Source organism: Lepidochelys olivacea, assembly GCF_965140295.1.
Source record: "Lepidochelys olivacea isolate rLepOli2 genome assembly, chromosome: 24".
In the NCBI taxonomy this organism is placed as follows: Eukaryota; Metazoa; Chordata; order Testudines; family Cheloniidae; genus Lepidochelys; species Lepidochelys olivacea.
Genome location: NC_140434.1, coordinates 1,716,788 through 1,732,023, shown reverse-complemented (window position 1 = coordinate 1,732,023; position 15,236 = coordinate 1,716,788). Strand labels below are relative to the sequence as shown.

Genomic DNA, 15,236 nt, shown 5'->3' with positions numbered 1-15,236 from the left:
GGAGGGAGTCAGGACTCCTGGGTTCTGGCCTTAGCTTTTCTGCTGACTGACTTCTGTGCTTCGGTATAGCCACCTGTAAAGTGGACTAATGACGCCTTCCTCTGAGGCCTGGGAAGGCTTATCCATCAGCCTCTGGGCCCCAGCCACGTGGGCTGCAGCGCGATGGGGAGCTGTGGCAGCCCACCCCGCTCCCCTGCAGGCCACAGCCTCAGGCACTGGGCAACAATTCCCGGGAGCCCTCACCCCAGCTCAGAGGCAGCCGCTCCCCCATCCCAAGTGGGGCCCCGGCAGTTAAGCAGGGACAGGCTGCATGGAGGACATCGTGGGGGACAGCCTTGGGCCTGGAACGGCCAGAGCAGCCCAGAGAGCAAGCACCGAGGTGGGGACGAACCCTGGCCTCGCAGGGGCAGCGCTGGGCACCAGTGGGGCTGGACACGGCCTCCCCAGCGGCACCCGGCAGGCTGGGTCTGTAACATGCTGTACCTGCCGAAGGGCAGGGCTCGGGTCCCCTGGCCCAGCCCCATCCAGGGGTTGCCCTTCTGCTGTCCTCAGGCAGGCTGGGATGGGGAGCCTGACCACGCCTGGGGTGGGGCAGGGGGAACTGCCAGGGAGCTGTGGGGCTATTCTGCCGCCAGAGGGTGAGGGGAGAATGGGATCTTGAGGCAGACAGACAGACAGACAGCAGGCGGGGGGCGGGGGGGTGCGTTCCTGGGAGCCTGGGCAGGTCAGAGAGTGAGGGGAGCTCAGCCAAGGCGAAGAGCCTGGCCCCTGGGATCTCAGGGCTCGCCTGCCCTAGGGAGCGGGTCCTGCTGAGCCGCGGCTGAGCTGAAGGGACCCAATCGTGCCCAGCACCGGCCTGGCCCAGAGCCTGTGGGCCCACAGCAGGCACTCGGGGGGCCCAGGGCTCTAGGGTGAGCCGGGAAGGAAGTAGCTTTGCCAGCCATGGGCCCCTGACCCCAGGCAGAGAAGAGCCACCCGCTGACCCTGTGACAATGGCAGGAAGCCTGGGACCATGCTGGGGGAGGCTGGCTCCGTGCTGGAGGGATGGGCTGGGGGCTGTGATCCTTACAGCTGCCATGGGGGAGTGACTGGGGGCACGATCCCAGAGCCAGACTTTTGCTCCCACTGCAGTTTGCATCACAGCCAGGCCGGGGTCCTGTGTGGGGAGGGGGAGGCAATGAATTGCCCTGATGGAGCATGGCTGGGGCCGGCAACCCGCCGGCTGCCAGGGGGACCCTGCCTGGGATCATGCTGTGACTGGGCCCTCCTGGGATATGACGTCTGCTGGGCACTGGGGCCTCCTGGGACGTGGCCCTAGGCCTACTGCAGCATCGAGTCTTCTGGGTCCAGGAAGACGGGCACAGCCCTTGGCCAGGCTCAGCCTGCCCCAGACTGGCAGCTTCTGCTGAGCTGCCCAGGCTGGGCACGGCAGGCTCCCCTCATGCATGGCCCCAGCTTCCCAGGGGACGGGGCTTGGTCTCCGCGGCCCAGGCAGGCTCTGGCCTCTCTGTGGAGGCGGCTGGCAAAGGGGCTAGTTAGCATCAGCAGTGATGGTGGTTCAGGTGACATGGGCACTTTGCCCCCCAGGAACGGGGCTGAGACCCACACAGGGCCACCAAGCGGCTGCCAGACAGGCCTGACTTTCAGTCCCTATGGGCCTGTTCCGAACTGTCCTGGAGGAGAGGCGCTGCACCCTTGGACCCCATCTCTCCCCCCACCCCCAAACAGCTATAGTTTAGGCCCTCATGGTCAGATCTCCCTCATGGCTTTGCTGTCCCTAAGCCCCCTCGAAGTCCCCCTGTGCCCACCCAAGGGGAAGCAGGCATGGCCGGGCAGGGACGCAGCGGCCGGCGATGGGGTTATCGCCCCGGCTGTGGTGCTCTCTGTTGTGCCTGGCTTCCTCCCGCACTGAGTTGTTCACTTCCCCTTCTGGCTCCCACTTCCCTGCACTCCTGTATCTGATCAGTGCTGGGACGGAGGGGAGGGGAACGGGCTATGTGCAAAACAGGCTCTGCTGGCTACCCTGGGAGGGAGCCAGGTGAGAGCAGTGAGTTTATCCCTGCAGCCCCTGTGCGGTGCCAATAGCCCTGCCGGGGGCAGCCCCATGCCCCACGGGGCCACGGAACTGTGGCATGTGGTGAAGAGCCATGGCTGAGAGCTGCCAGGGAGGGGGGTCAATGCACAGCCCTGTGTGGATGGGGGTGGGTGAGTGCAGAGTGCTGGGGGGGAGGGAAATGCAGAACCCTATATGGGCAGGGGTCGTCAATGCAGAGCGGTGTGTGGGCGGGGTGCGGTCAGTGCAGAGCCCTGTATGGACGGGGGGGATAGGGGGTCACTGCAGAGCCCGGGGGGTTGTCAGTGCAGAGTCCTGTATGGACGGGGGAAGGGGGTTTGGTGCAGAGCCGTGGGGTGGGCAGTGCAGAGCCCGGGGGGGTGTCGGTGCAGAGCCCTGTATGGACGGGGGAAGGGGGTTTGGTGCAGAGCCGTGGGGTGGGCAGTGCAGAGCCCGGGGGGGGGTCGGTGCAGAGCCCTGTATGGACGGGGGAAGGGGGTTTGGTGCAGAGCCGTGGGGTGGGCAGTGCAGAGCCTGGGGGTGGGTCGGTGCAGAGCCCTGTATGGACGGGGGAAGGGGGTTTGGTGCAGAGCCGTGGGGTGGGCAGTGCAGAGCCCGGGGGGGTGTCGGTGCAGAGCCCTGTATGGACGGGGGAAGGGGTTTGGTGCAGAGCCGTGGGGTGGGCAGTGCAGAGCCCGGGGGGGTGTCGGTGCAGAGCCCTGTATGGATGGGGGAAGGGGGTTGGTGCAGAGCCGTGGGGTGGGCAGTGCAGAGCCCGGGGGGGGGGGGGTCGGTGCAGAGCCCTGCATGGACGGGGGAAGGGGGGTTGGTGCAGAGCCGTGGGGTGGGCAGTGCAGAGCCCGGGGGGGTGTCGGTGCAGAGCCCTGTATGGACGGGGGAAGGGGGGTTGGTGCAGAGCCGTGGGGTGGGCAGTGCAGAGCCCGGGGGGGTGTCGGTGCAGAGCCCTGTATGGAAGGGGGTTTGGTGCAGAGCCGTGGGGTGGGCAGTGCAGAGCCCGGGGGGGTGTCGGTGCAGAGCCCTGTATGGACGGGGGAAGGGGGGTTGGTGCAGAGCCGTGGGGTGGGCAGTGCAGAGCCCGGGGGGGTGTCGGTGCAGAGCCCTGTATGGACGGGGGAAGTGGGTTGGTGCAGAGCCGTGGGGTGGGCAGTGCAGAGCCCGGGGGGGGGGTCGGTGCAGAGCCCTGCATGGACGGGGGAAGGGGGGTTAGTGCAGAGCCTGGGGGGGGTCAGCGTAGGGTGACCTGCCAGCAAGTGTGAAAACCCGGGGGGGGGGGGTAATAGGAGCCTATATCAGACAAAGCCCCAAATCTCGGGACTCTCCCTATAAAACCGGGACATCTGCTCAGGGGCGCAGAGCTGCAGGCTGGGCACGGAGCAATGGGGGGGGTTAAGCATACAGCGCCCTGCACGCGGCGGGGGGGGGGTTAAGCATACAGCGCCCTGCACGCGGCGGGGGGGGGTTAAGCATACAGCGCCCTGCACGCGGCGGGGGGGGGTTAAGCATACAGCGCCCTGCACGCGGCGGGGGGGGGGTTAAGCATACAGCGCCCTGCACGCGGCGGGGGGGGTTAAGCATACAGCGCCCTGCACACGGCGGGGGGGGGGGGTTAAGCATACAGCGCCCTGCACGCAGCGGGGGGGGGTTAAGCATACAGCGCCCTGCACGCGGCGGGGGGGGGGTTAAGCATACAGCGCCCTGCACGCGGCGGGGGGGGGGTTAAGCATACAGCGCCCTGCACGCGGCGGGGGGGGGTTAAGCATACAGCGCCCTGCACGCGGCGGGGGGGGGTTAAGCATACAGCGCCCTGCACGCGGCGGGGGGGGGGTTAAGCATACAGCGCCCTGCACGCGGCGGGGGGGGGGTTAAGCATACAGCGCCCTGCACGCGGCGGGGGGGGGGGCACGCGCTGCGCTGCGCGGGGAAGGGGGCGGGGGGGAGGGGCGCTCAGAGCCTCAGCCTCGCGCCTCCCCCGTCCCCAGCCTAGCCGAGCGAGACGCTTCAACCCGACGGAAACCCCGCCCCCTCCCTCCCTATTGGCCAGACCGCCTCGCCGGCCCCGCCCCCAGCGGTGACGAGCCGTTGGGGCGGAGCCGCCTCCCTCCCCTGTCGCTCGGGGGCCTCTCCCCGCTGCTATTGGCCGGCGAGGGGCGGAGGGGGCGGGCCCTTCCGGCGCGTGAGGCGCTTCCTCCCCCGCCCCCCCCCCGCTCCTAGTGGCTTCCGGTCTGTGCTGTTGGGTGGGGGGTGAGGAGGCGCCTGCTCCCCGCCCCCCTCGGTCCCCTCAGAGGAGACACCCCCCCCTCGGGGAGAGAGAGCCCCTCCCCCGCCAGTCCCCTGCGCCTCCCCCCCCAGCCTGGGGACCTGCCCCTGCGGGCCCCCGCCCCCCATAACGCCGGCCCAGCCCCCCCGAGCAGGAGCCGAGGGGCTCCCCAGGCAGGAGAGAGGGACCTGCCCCCCGCAGCCCCCCCGAGCCCCCCCAGGTGCCAGGCCGGTGCTGGGAGGAGTCTGGGGGCTGAGAGAGGAGCCCCCCCCCATCCTGCCAGCGGGGGAGACGGGGCAGCCCCCTGGAGCCCTCACCCCCCTTGGGCAGAGCTGCGTGGGCCCCAGGGCTGTGAGCGCAGAGGGGAGCCCCCTGCCCAGCCATGGAGAAGGGGAAGGGGGGAGCCGCAGCAGCAGGAGGAGGAGGAGGGAAGTTGCTGCTCACCACCATCCTGGATGCCAAGGATGAGTTAGAGGAGGTAGGTGCACGTGGGAGAGGGGCCTGTAAGGGGCGGGGGCTGGGGGCAAGGAGCTGGCCGGGGGGCCTGTAAGGGGCGGGGGCTGGGGGCAAGGAGCTGGCCGGGGGGCCTGTAAGGGGCGGGGGCTGGGGGCAAGGAGCTGGCCGGGGGCCTGTAAGGGGCGGGGGCTGGGGGCAAGGAGCTGGCCAGGGGGCCTGTAAGGGGCGGGGGCTGGGGGCAAGGAGCTGGCCGGGGGGCCTGTAAGGGGCGGGGGCTGGGGGCAAGGAGCTGGCCGGGGGCCTGTAAGGGGCGGGGGCTGGGGGCAAGGAGCTGGCCAGGGGGCCTGTAAGGGGCGGGGGCTGGGGGCAAGGAGCTGGCCGGGGGGCCTGTAAGGGGCGGGGGCTGGGGGCAAGGAGCTGGCCGGGGGCCTGTAAGGGGCGGGGGCTGGGGGCAAGGAGCTGGCCAGGGGGCCTGTAAGGGGCGGGGGCTGGGGGCAAGGAGCTGGCCGGGGGGCCTGTAAGGGGCGGGGGCTGGGGGCAAGGAGCTGGCCAGGGGGCCTGTAAGGGGCGGGGGCTGGGGGCAAGGAGCTGGCCGGGGGCCTGTAAGGGGCGGGGGCTGGGGGCAAGGAGCTGGCCAGGGGGCCTGTAAGGGGCGGGGGCTGGGGGCAAGGAGCTGGCCGGGGGGCCTGTAAGGGGCGGGGGCTGGGGGCAAGGAGCTGGCCGGGGGGCCTGTAAGGGGCGGGGGCTGGGGGCAAGGAGCTGGCCGGGGGCCTGTAAGAGGCGGGGGCTGGGGGCAAGGAGCTGACTGGGGGGCATGCTGGAGAGGGGGCTGTAAAGGGTGGAATGGAGGCTGGGCCTGGGGACATGCTGTGCTTGGACAGAGTGGTTCTCACTCCCCAGTGTGGTTCCCCCGCCTCAGCTTTTCCTTGAGGAGAGAGGCAGCTGGCAGTAAGTTACAATCTGAACCCATTGTGTATTTGTGTAAAGCCCCCTCGATCTTGTCTGCGTTGCACTGGTGGGCAAGCGGTAGCATGTTGGCCTGCTAATGTTCCCAGTGGGCAAGTGGTTCTTCACTTCATCTTTGGTTTCTCCAACTTCACTGGGGGCAGGCCCTGCTGCTTCATGTGTGGGCACTTTGGAGGGACAAGGGCTGTGGAACAGGATCACAAAGTCTGCTTTGGACTTCAGCGTTGACAGGATTCCTCATCTGTTCTTTCTGATAACAGGAAAACTGTGTCATCCTGGAATGTATTTCTACTGACTGCCAAAGCATTTTGGAGCCCTGGCAGGACCCAAAATATGAGACCTTGAAATCATGTCATTCTGCTCATTGTCTTGCTTTTTTCTCCACCATGGATAGGTGGTTAGAGAAGCAGTGGGAGTCAACACTTCTGGGATCTGTACCCGGTGCTGAGGCATTGTAAATAGTGGTTAGAACAGCTGAACAAGTTCTAGGTTTTATTCCTAGCTCTTCTTTCAGACTTTCTGCCTGACCTTGGGCACATAATCTCTCTGTACCTCAGTTTATTCATCGGTAATGCAGGTAGCTATTATTGTACCTGTCTCACATGGGTGTTAATTAATGTTCATAAAGCATTTTGAGATCCTCTGAAAGGAGCTATTGTAGGGTGAAGTACTATCACTTTAGTTGTGACATGATTTGAGCGGCTAATGTCTCATGAACTGATGGACTTGCAGAGCCAGCTTTTTATTTACTATGAGCCAGGAGCAAATGTGTTAAGGACTGTTGAAACAGTGCCAGCTAAAATCATATTGGAAATCAAGTAGAAAAGAAAGACCCAAAGGTATCTGGAATTACTTGGTTTCAAGGTCTGACATATATCAACCTGCTGGGCCTGGAAACTCCCGTACCATTGGTAAAACTCTCAATTGTCCCTGTGTATTTTTGGTACTAGTCCAGCTCTGAATAAAAGATCCCAGTCCTCGGAGCAGTGCCACTTTTTGTGCCTGTCAGAGCTGAAAACTCAAATTCTCCTTGAAACCTCGCCAAGGACTCTCTCCGGGGCTTGTCTGGAATCCCTGTAGCAGTATTATTTAGTGTTCTGTAGTGCCTCTTCTCCAAGGATCTCAGGGCAGTACAACTCTCAAACCTTGCCCATCCAGCGAGGTAGGTATTGCTATTTTACAGCTGGGGAGATTGAGACATGGACAGGTGAAGTGACTTGTTCAAGGTCATAAAGTTGGGTAAGCACCAGAACTAGGAAGTGAATCCAGAAGTCCTGACAAATGGTCCCCTGCTTTAATTGTTAGGAATGTCTCCTTTGTGCATGTATTTTAAATCACTAAAACAGTTAGAGAGATACCAACTTGAAATTCAGTCAGTTTGTAAGAAATGAGTTAAAAATAATGTCAGGTATTACACCTGCTCCTGAGTCCCCCAGCCAGTTTTAGTGGTTTTACTATCACGTTTTCATGTTATGTTTTGTTTTTTTAAAAAAATCCTCTTCCATGCAGCGGCATGTAAGACTCTCTCAAATGGGGAAACTGACTATAGGGGGGAAACAGGGCTCACATGCAGTGCTGTCAAATGTCCAAAGTCAATATAATAATGTGAGATGCTGATTATAACAACAGTAGGTTCAGCAAAGGTTTTGGAGGAGTGTTGTTTAAGGTGACAATGTTCCTCCAAAACATATTACATATGGTATCGTAAACTAAAACTCAGAGAGAAAGCTGACCTCTTGCCAGCCTGCTGTGAGTTCTGATAAAGGAAACACAGCTCATCTCTGGACAGCATGCTTTTAAAGTCCCTTTAAGGTAAGGGTAACATCTTTCTTTTAGACTAACCATTTAGCCACTCTTCAAGTTTGTGTGTCTCCTATTTATTGTGACAGGGAGTTTCACTCTCTGTGTCTTAACTCTCTTCTAACACATGATCTAGTGAGGTATCTGCAAAACGTCAGCTCCTGCTGAGGGAGAAATACCAAGACCCTTTCTCTGCTATGGAGATACTGAAACTAGGGGTGTGTGGTGGGGGAGGGGGGCGTATATACACGCGCACACATGTTTGTGTATATGCACTTTTTTCTATAGCTAAAAAAATGACTGTTCTAATACTGATTCTGCAGTTACTCCAGTGTGTATAGTCACTTCCCTGGTGACCTATCAGGGTAGAGAATAACTGTGTGAGGATTGATCCCTAAAGTGTAACCATATCTATTGTCTTTTCTTTAAGATTGATTCCCTAGAGTTAGTTGCTATATGTATTTGTTGTTTTAGTGTCTGGACAGCGCTAGTCTTCAAAAATATCCATGGATTTTAAAGCCAGAAGGGACCACTGTGTTCATATGGCGTGATCTCCTGCATAGCAGAGACCACGGAAATTCACTTGGTGAATTCTGCACTGGAGGGAATTATTCTTCCTCCTGCATAAGTGACATTGTCAAGCCCAGTGACTTGGGGTTCAACTAAAGCATACTGTTAGAAAGTCAGTCAGTCTCCATTTAAAGACAGAGTCATGATGAGCTTACCCACTCCTTTGGAAAGCTGTTCTGGTAGCTAGCTACCTGCCCTGTTAATATTGTCCTACTTGCAGTGTGCATTTTTCTGACTTCAGTTTGTGCTCACTGGATCTTGTTCTGCCTTTACAAATAACGGAAATGAGTCTACCTGGATCTGGGCTTTCAAATTCTTTTGGTCCTCTCTGATAGTTCTGTAAACTATCAGCCCTGAAAAAAGCCTTACTGAAAAGCAGTGTTACCCTTCCGCACTTGTTGGCCCATGTGTGTTCATTTGCATCACCCTAGAAGGCAGACTGTGAAATGGAGATGTTCCCCTTTGCCAACAGCTTCCTCCTCATTCATATTGGTACATGGGGGAGGGGGGAGAGTCACTAGCCTGTGCCATAATTAGCCTGGCAGATTTGCATTTTAAAATGGTGCTAATCCGAAAGTGATTGTGTAGAAATAACCCCTTCAGATCCTGCACATCAGCTCCTGGAGTCGCATCTGGCACCTTTCCCTGGCACAAACAAGTCATTACCCAGCTAACTCTGCAGGAGAGTGAGACAGGGTCCTTTTGTCTCACTTCTCGCAGGTGGAGTGGGTGGCTGTGTTCCAGTTGCAGGGTCTTTTGCCAGTGGTGATGGCAGAGCCAGAAACATTCCAGCTGGGTCTTCAGTTCCTGCACTGAGTTTGTGGCACGGGTAGTTTGAATGACTGGGCCAAGTGACAAGGGGCACATCTGCCCTTGAAAGCAAAATGCACCTGTTTGTGCCAGGGTTTAATCTACAACTCGCACAGCAAAATACTGAGCTGGAGAGACGACGCCCTTAACTGCCGTGGAGCTGCCTCTCCACTGTAGTAAGAGCTGAGGCGTAAGTAGGGGGACCCTGCAGGGTCATTTTTATACTCGGGCTGTAGCTACACTGGCCAAAACGGGAACCGGGTTTGCCCACCTGTCTAGCTCCCTGTGCAATAACAGCTTTTCCTGTTGTCGGTGGAGCTGCACTGCTGGGGCCATTATAGACCTGTCTCGTTCTCTAGCTGCACATCATTCCTGTTCCACTGCTCAGACTCTTCCTAATTCTCGGTCACTGACCTGCTAATCAGGCCCTACCGGCACTACAAAAATAGCCACGTGAACATGGTTGTAGCTAAAACATGCTGCTCCTTTTCTGTGTGAACAGGAAAGAAATGCATTAACCGTATTCTAGCATAGGTAGGACATGGTTTCTGGAGGGTGATCATAACGTGTGTGGTTCTGTGTACGTAGGCAAGAATAAAGGATGTTTGACAGTGGTTCTTGTAGTGTGGACGGGGCATAATCCAGCACTGGCTCTTCCCCTCCAATGTCTGCCTGGTTACTGCAGACGTACGCTCGGAAGGATCTGTTGTCCTCGTGGCACGTGCCTGGAGCCCCTCAGATGAAGTCAGTGAGCAGCTCTGCACGTGCACTGGGAGGTACCTACAATTCTTACATAGTGCTAGTTGGAAACTCTGGTTTGAAATGAGAGCACGCCAGCCTCCGGAAGTTCACGTCCAAACTACCCCAAAGACGTCAGTCAGTTGGTGCTCTGGGAGGATTAACTTGCAAAAATCCAATTAAAATAACCCCTGTGGATTTCTCTGAGGTCGAGTGGAAGCTCTTGCCGCTCATGCCTCAGACTTTTGCCTCTTGCACTGTTATAGCTTAGCAACAGCAAGTGGGTCTTATTAGGCCATTCCAGTGCAGTGTCTTGTTGGGGAAGGAAGGGAATCGGGTTTGGTTGTGATCAGTGGCAGCTGTCTGGGGTGCTGCAGAGCCAGCATGCTCTCTCCTTCCCTCATCCCCACTCCAGCCCAATGCACAGAATGATTCCGAGGGTGTGACTACACTGCACACTAGGCCTAGGTCTGTGACCCAGGCTTGTGGACTCGGAGTTTCCACGCCCCTGCCTCAGTTTCCACACTGCATTATAAATTTGGGTTTACAGGTGCTGGACCTGTGTGTCACAGCTGTGCTAACACATCCATACTGCACTAAGCAACCCTCCTGACTCAGCTCTGGGGCTTGACCTGCATCCACGCTGCAAAATGACAGGGCTTGGACCCGAGTCACAACAGGACTCAGGGTCTGATCCACCCCCCTGGCAGGTCCTGAGTGCTTTCTGGTGTGACTATTCTGATGTGTGTAGCCAGAAGGGGGGCTTAGGCTCAAACCTGAGTCCGAGCCTGGCCTTAGTGGGCAGTGTAGGCACTCCCTGAGTGGCTCCAGAGTGGGACCCATCTGTCCCCTCAGTCAGAGCGATGTTTCACTAGGGTGTGTGTGAAGGGGTTGGGAAGGTCTGAGCCAAGACAAACGTCCTCCCACTCAGAACCCCTAGATCTTGTTTAAATTCTGAGGCCTTGTGCGACAAATGGGAGCGCTTAGCCTGGCTTTGTCCATAATGGAATCTGCACCTCCCGTAGACACGCCCCTGTAGAAAGCCTCCACTTGAGAGCACCCCCAATGTCCTCCGTACAATCTTGTCATGTCTCTAAAGAGCCACCCCCATAAGAAACAGGGCTCTTGTTGCCAAGGCAGGGTTCATGGGCTTTGCTTAGATGCCACCTACCAGACTAACTGAGCTTTGTTCACCCCAAAGTCTCTGCTTTTCCAGTGTTCCTAGCACCTTGCTGGCTGTCCAGCTCCTTTCCTATGCCAGAGAGTTGTCCACACGGCTTGAGAAACTTACAGCACTTACAAGCCAGTGTTCTGAGTTCACTAGACGCTGCCTTTGTCAGATGTTTGTCCCTTTCTCCAGTGCTGACTCCTTTCTGTTGTTAAGCGTTATTTGAACACTAGGAAAGTAGTTTCATGTACTAACCTGTCCCCACTTCCCTGGCTAGTTCTTGCAGTTTTACAATCACATTTTGCTCTATTTTAAAATGCTTTCCTCTCCCCTGTTGCTGGAAACAAGACCCACAGCAGCAAAGGAAGCTGACTGGCTGGCTACAGAGGGCTGTGCGCCCAATGCTGTTGAACGCACAAAGTGAAGTGAAATCACTTGTCGTGATTTTCAGCAAGTCACAAAAGTTCCGACGCAATCATCGCACTTTAAGCTGATGTTCTCCCTTGAGCTGCAGTAGATCTGTAAGGCCTTTTCACCTCTCACTCCAATACCAGCGTGAGTGCCATTGAAGTGCCTGTCTTGGTGATTTGGAGTGGGCCAGGGTGCTTAGCCAGACGTGCAGAAACTGTCGTGATGCACTTACCAGCCCAGTGCCAAATGCTCCTGCCCTCTGTTGATCATGACAACAGGAACGAACAAATGTTTTACTTGCTTGGGGTGAGCAGTCTGCTCCTTTCCATGGATAGGCAGGTGAGCGGGGCTCAGCGGGCTGTGGATGGCCTCAGAGAAGGATGGTGCTGTGGGTGAGGCACTGGCTTTGGACTTGGAAGAGCCGAATTCCATTCCTGTCTTTGCCACAAACTCCCGAAGTGACCTTGGATAAATCACTTAACATTTCCATTCCTCAGTTCCCCAACTTCAAAGTGGTGACAGCGGTGCTCTCTTCTGCGCCCTCCCCTCCCCCTGTCTTGTCTACTGAGGCTGTAAACACTTCCCTTGAGGGACTGTCTCTGACTGTCTTCACTGGGCCCAGCGCAGGGCCACCCTGCTCTTGGCTGAGGCACGTGCTACTGTAACGCAAGCAACAGGCATAACAGCAGTGCTTGGAGCAGGGTACGTCCCACTGGAACAAAGAAGTGCTGAGTGTCACTCAGCGTTGTGAGCGGTGGGCAGTGGTGGTGGTGCATATGTATTTATTTGTATTTCAGTCATGCCTACAGGCCCCAGTCCAGGGTCAGGGCCCCATTGAAGTAGCTGCTGCACCACACGTGAGAAGCCAGTCCTTGGCTGTTGTCGTAGAAGACGGTTGTGACAGCTGCTAGAAGACCTTGTGGTGCGTTGAGAGGACATGAGCGGCTGACAGCCCCCTTGGAGGCGTGCGTCTGCTATGCTTTCGTAGTCAGACTCTGCTCCAGAGTTACCATCAGGGTTTTGCAGTGGCAAATTAACTGAGTTTTGCCATGTGCTGGGCAGTCTGGCTTCGAGTCCTTCTCGCTGTCATTTCATTAGCTGGGACATCCGCATAAAAACTTCTGCTCCTGCGGTTTCTTAGCACCAGAAGCTACTTACGAAGTTAGTAATTAAAATGGAGGCCCTTGGACTCCGGCACCTTGCCTGAGCGCTAAAGTCACATAAAATGAAAGCGTCTTGTCTGTCTGCAGTGGGTCTTCAAGGGAACTCCACTTGCCGCTCAGTAAGGGGCACAGCTCTACAGTATATGCCCAGAATAGTCTTTGCCATGGTCCGCGAATTGTAGCTTCAGAGAGAATTGAACGTGTGAGACTGTAGCTCTGCTCTCAGAATGGGGACTGACATCCCTGTGTCACCTTGGCCCGTGTGTCATGTTTGTTTGACCCAAATCCACATGATGCCATTAGCTGGCTCTGCAGGTGGGGGAATGGCAGTGGAGTATTTCCAACACAGACTAGGAATAAATGAGCAGCTATGAGATAGTAGCTTCTCCAGTCAGCGGCTGGTTCTGGGGCCTGGCACAAGGGGAGAATGATTATCATACTGGTTTTACTCTCCAGCCCCCGTGGCCCCCATTGCTGGTGTATATGTGGTGTCTTGAGCATAGATGGCAATGGTCTCCCATTGCCTCTCTCATCACCCTTTCCATGGCAGCAGGAAGTGAGAGGGCCCAGGTTTTCAAAGCTGACTAATGATTTTGGTGCCCAACTTGACACGTCCAAGTGGCCCTGTTTTCAGAGGCAGGAAACCAGTGTGTTTGGAAAGTTGGGCCCCTTAAAGGCGTCTCAAATTAGGCTTCCAAAATCATTCCTGGGAGTCTTGGCCCCCCTGTTTTGTTACTTGCACAAGGCACCCCGAGTGGCCGAAGAAACGGGGGCTCTGGGATACCTGTTCCTGCTAGCTGGTGTATGGATTTGTTTTCTCTTTTTCAGAGACTAGAGAGGTGCATGGGCATTGTGACATCACTGACCAATGGGGTGTCGGAGAGGGAAGCTAACGATGCCCTAAATGCTCACGTAAGTGCCAGATGTGGTTTTTCCATTATCTGTTCTGGGGTAAGGCAGGGCGGTAGATGAGGGTTGTGGGGGGGGGGGGGGGGCTACTCCTTCCAGTTTGGTGGTGACCCATTCATGCAGCATAACCCCACGTAACTAAGTTTTACTCCAACTCCATAAAGCACACGTTCAGTATAAATATATTATTCCTTAAATATCATCCACACGTACATCTCACAGTGATTGTGTCTTGGCAAGTTACAAGCTTTCTGATACCTTACATGTTACTCTTTACGGATAAGTATTCTGTAAGATGTGTTTGGTGTAGTGAGTTTGTCAGGTCTGAGATGAGAGTTGTTTGCAAAGAACAGGGGACCCTCTGCCAAGGGGTTTCTTTGTCACAGAAGTTAATCCTGACAAGAAGAAATAATTCACCCAGAGGCACCTCCACGAGACGGCAGCCATGGGGGCTGTCGGCCAGCCAATGTGTAACCCTGCTAGGAGCAGTGGAGCGGACGCTGTGCCACCTTCACCAATCTGAACACTGACCGGAAGTTCTCCAGAGTTATATTTTTAAGAAAAACGCTTACTCCATGTGTCGTAAAATTTGGCAGCAGTGCCACGCTGTGTTTCCTTGCTGAAACCTGGCTGACTCTTTTGCTCTTCCATCATAAGCCCACCCTGTAAGGTTGCTTGTGAGTGCTGGACAGTTGGTACTGATCTACCACGAGAGGGGTGCATATGCATGTTTGTGAATATGCACTTGCTTATGTGGTGGTGGTGACATGCCTGTGATTGCAGTTATCATGCACTTTTTTGCACACTCCCTCTTCATACATAGTTTCTCTGCTTGAGCTCCTCGGAATCCCCATTCCCAGTGGTACAATCTTCCCACTGCACTTGCTTCTGGTCCTGAAAAGTTCCCACATCATCGCCTGCTCCCTGATGATGTTGCTATGTAGAGAACACTCCAGTAATTTTTAGAGGTTCTAAAATGTGTTGGCTGCAGTTTTCTCCCCCCTTGTATCTTTGGCTAGCTGGAGTCATGGCACTAGGGGAGCCTGGCTTAGCAGGAGGAGGGATGCAAACATGGGGCCTGCCAAAGCCCACTGGTGCTAGTGGAAGCCTTTCCCATGTGGCTGAGTGAGTGAGCAGTGAAGTGTGTCTCACACAACCCTGACACACCTCTTGTGAAGCCCCAGGTGTGGGGAGGGTGCCTCACGGGGTGGCCCTGAGGCCTTCAGGGTGATCCTGTGGAGTAACCTGCATCGCGCAGGTGTGGCCTCACTGCTTGTGAGTAATGTGGGCGTCCAGAAGTCCTGCCAGTAAAACCTTCAGACCACTCCCCACCGCCATGGAGTCTCTCCCTTAGGAAGAGCATTGAAGCATTGCTTGAACTACGTATTTTAACTCCAAAATATGTGTGCGTGCAGGAGATACAGGCACAGGACTCAATGGACTTTGCCGATATGAACGATGGGGAAGCTCTGTAACTTTCTGCTGCTGAATTCCCTGGGGGCGGCTGTGCGCTGGTATGGAGCGTCCCTGTCCTAGAACCGAGAAGAGCTTCTCGTGTCGTCAACACCCCACCTGAGCGAGGCCTAGTGTTGCTCACCCATGTTGCTTCCCTTTCCCCTTGCAGGTGTGTAAAGGAGCCCCTCAGCATGAGGAGATCTGTCTGGGCCTCTTCACCCTGGTCCTCACGGAGCCTACTCAGGCACAGAAGGTAAGGCACGGTATGCCCAGCTCCTGCCTTGGGATGGCTTCTTTCACTGGGCGCTCTGCTTACCAGACAAGACATTTCTAACTGTGGCGGCTTTCCAGAGGCGCCTGCAGGCACTGAGGGCTCCCTGGGCTGGTGTCCTCCGCTCAGTGAGCGATGCTGATGGTATGGAGGAGATTACTCAGCTCCCACTGTTCTACTTTCAGTGT

At 56.8% G+C, this 15,236-nt stretch overlaps 1 protein-coding gene across 1 annotated transcript in view; it reads left to right on the top strand.

The window, feature by feature from the left end:
• Positions 1-4,470: 4,470 nt before the first annotated feature.
• INTS3 (integrator complex subunit 3) overlaps positions 4,471-15,236 on the top strand; it is a 70,096-nt gene continuing 59,330 nt past the window's right edge. The window contains exons 1-3 of the mRNA XM_084613807.1: positions 4,471-4,809; positions 13,242-13,325; positions 14,947-15,030. Of these exons, the coding sequence (XP_084469933.1) occupies positions 4,714-4,809; positions 13,242-13,325; positions 14,947-15,030 (264 nt within the window). The 5' untranslated portion in view covers positions 4,471-4,713. The remainder of the gene's footprint in view (positions 4,810-13,241; positions 13,326-14,946; positions 15,031-15,236) is intronic.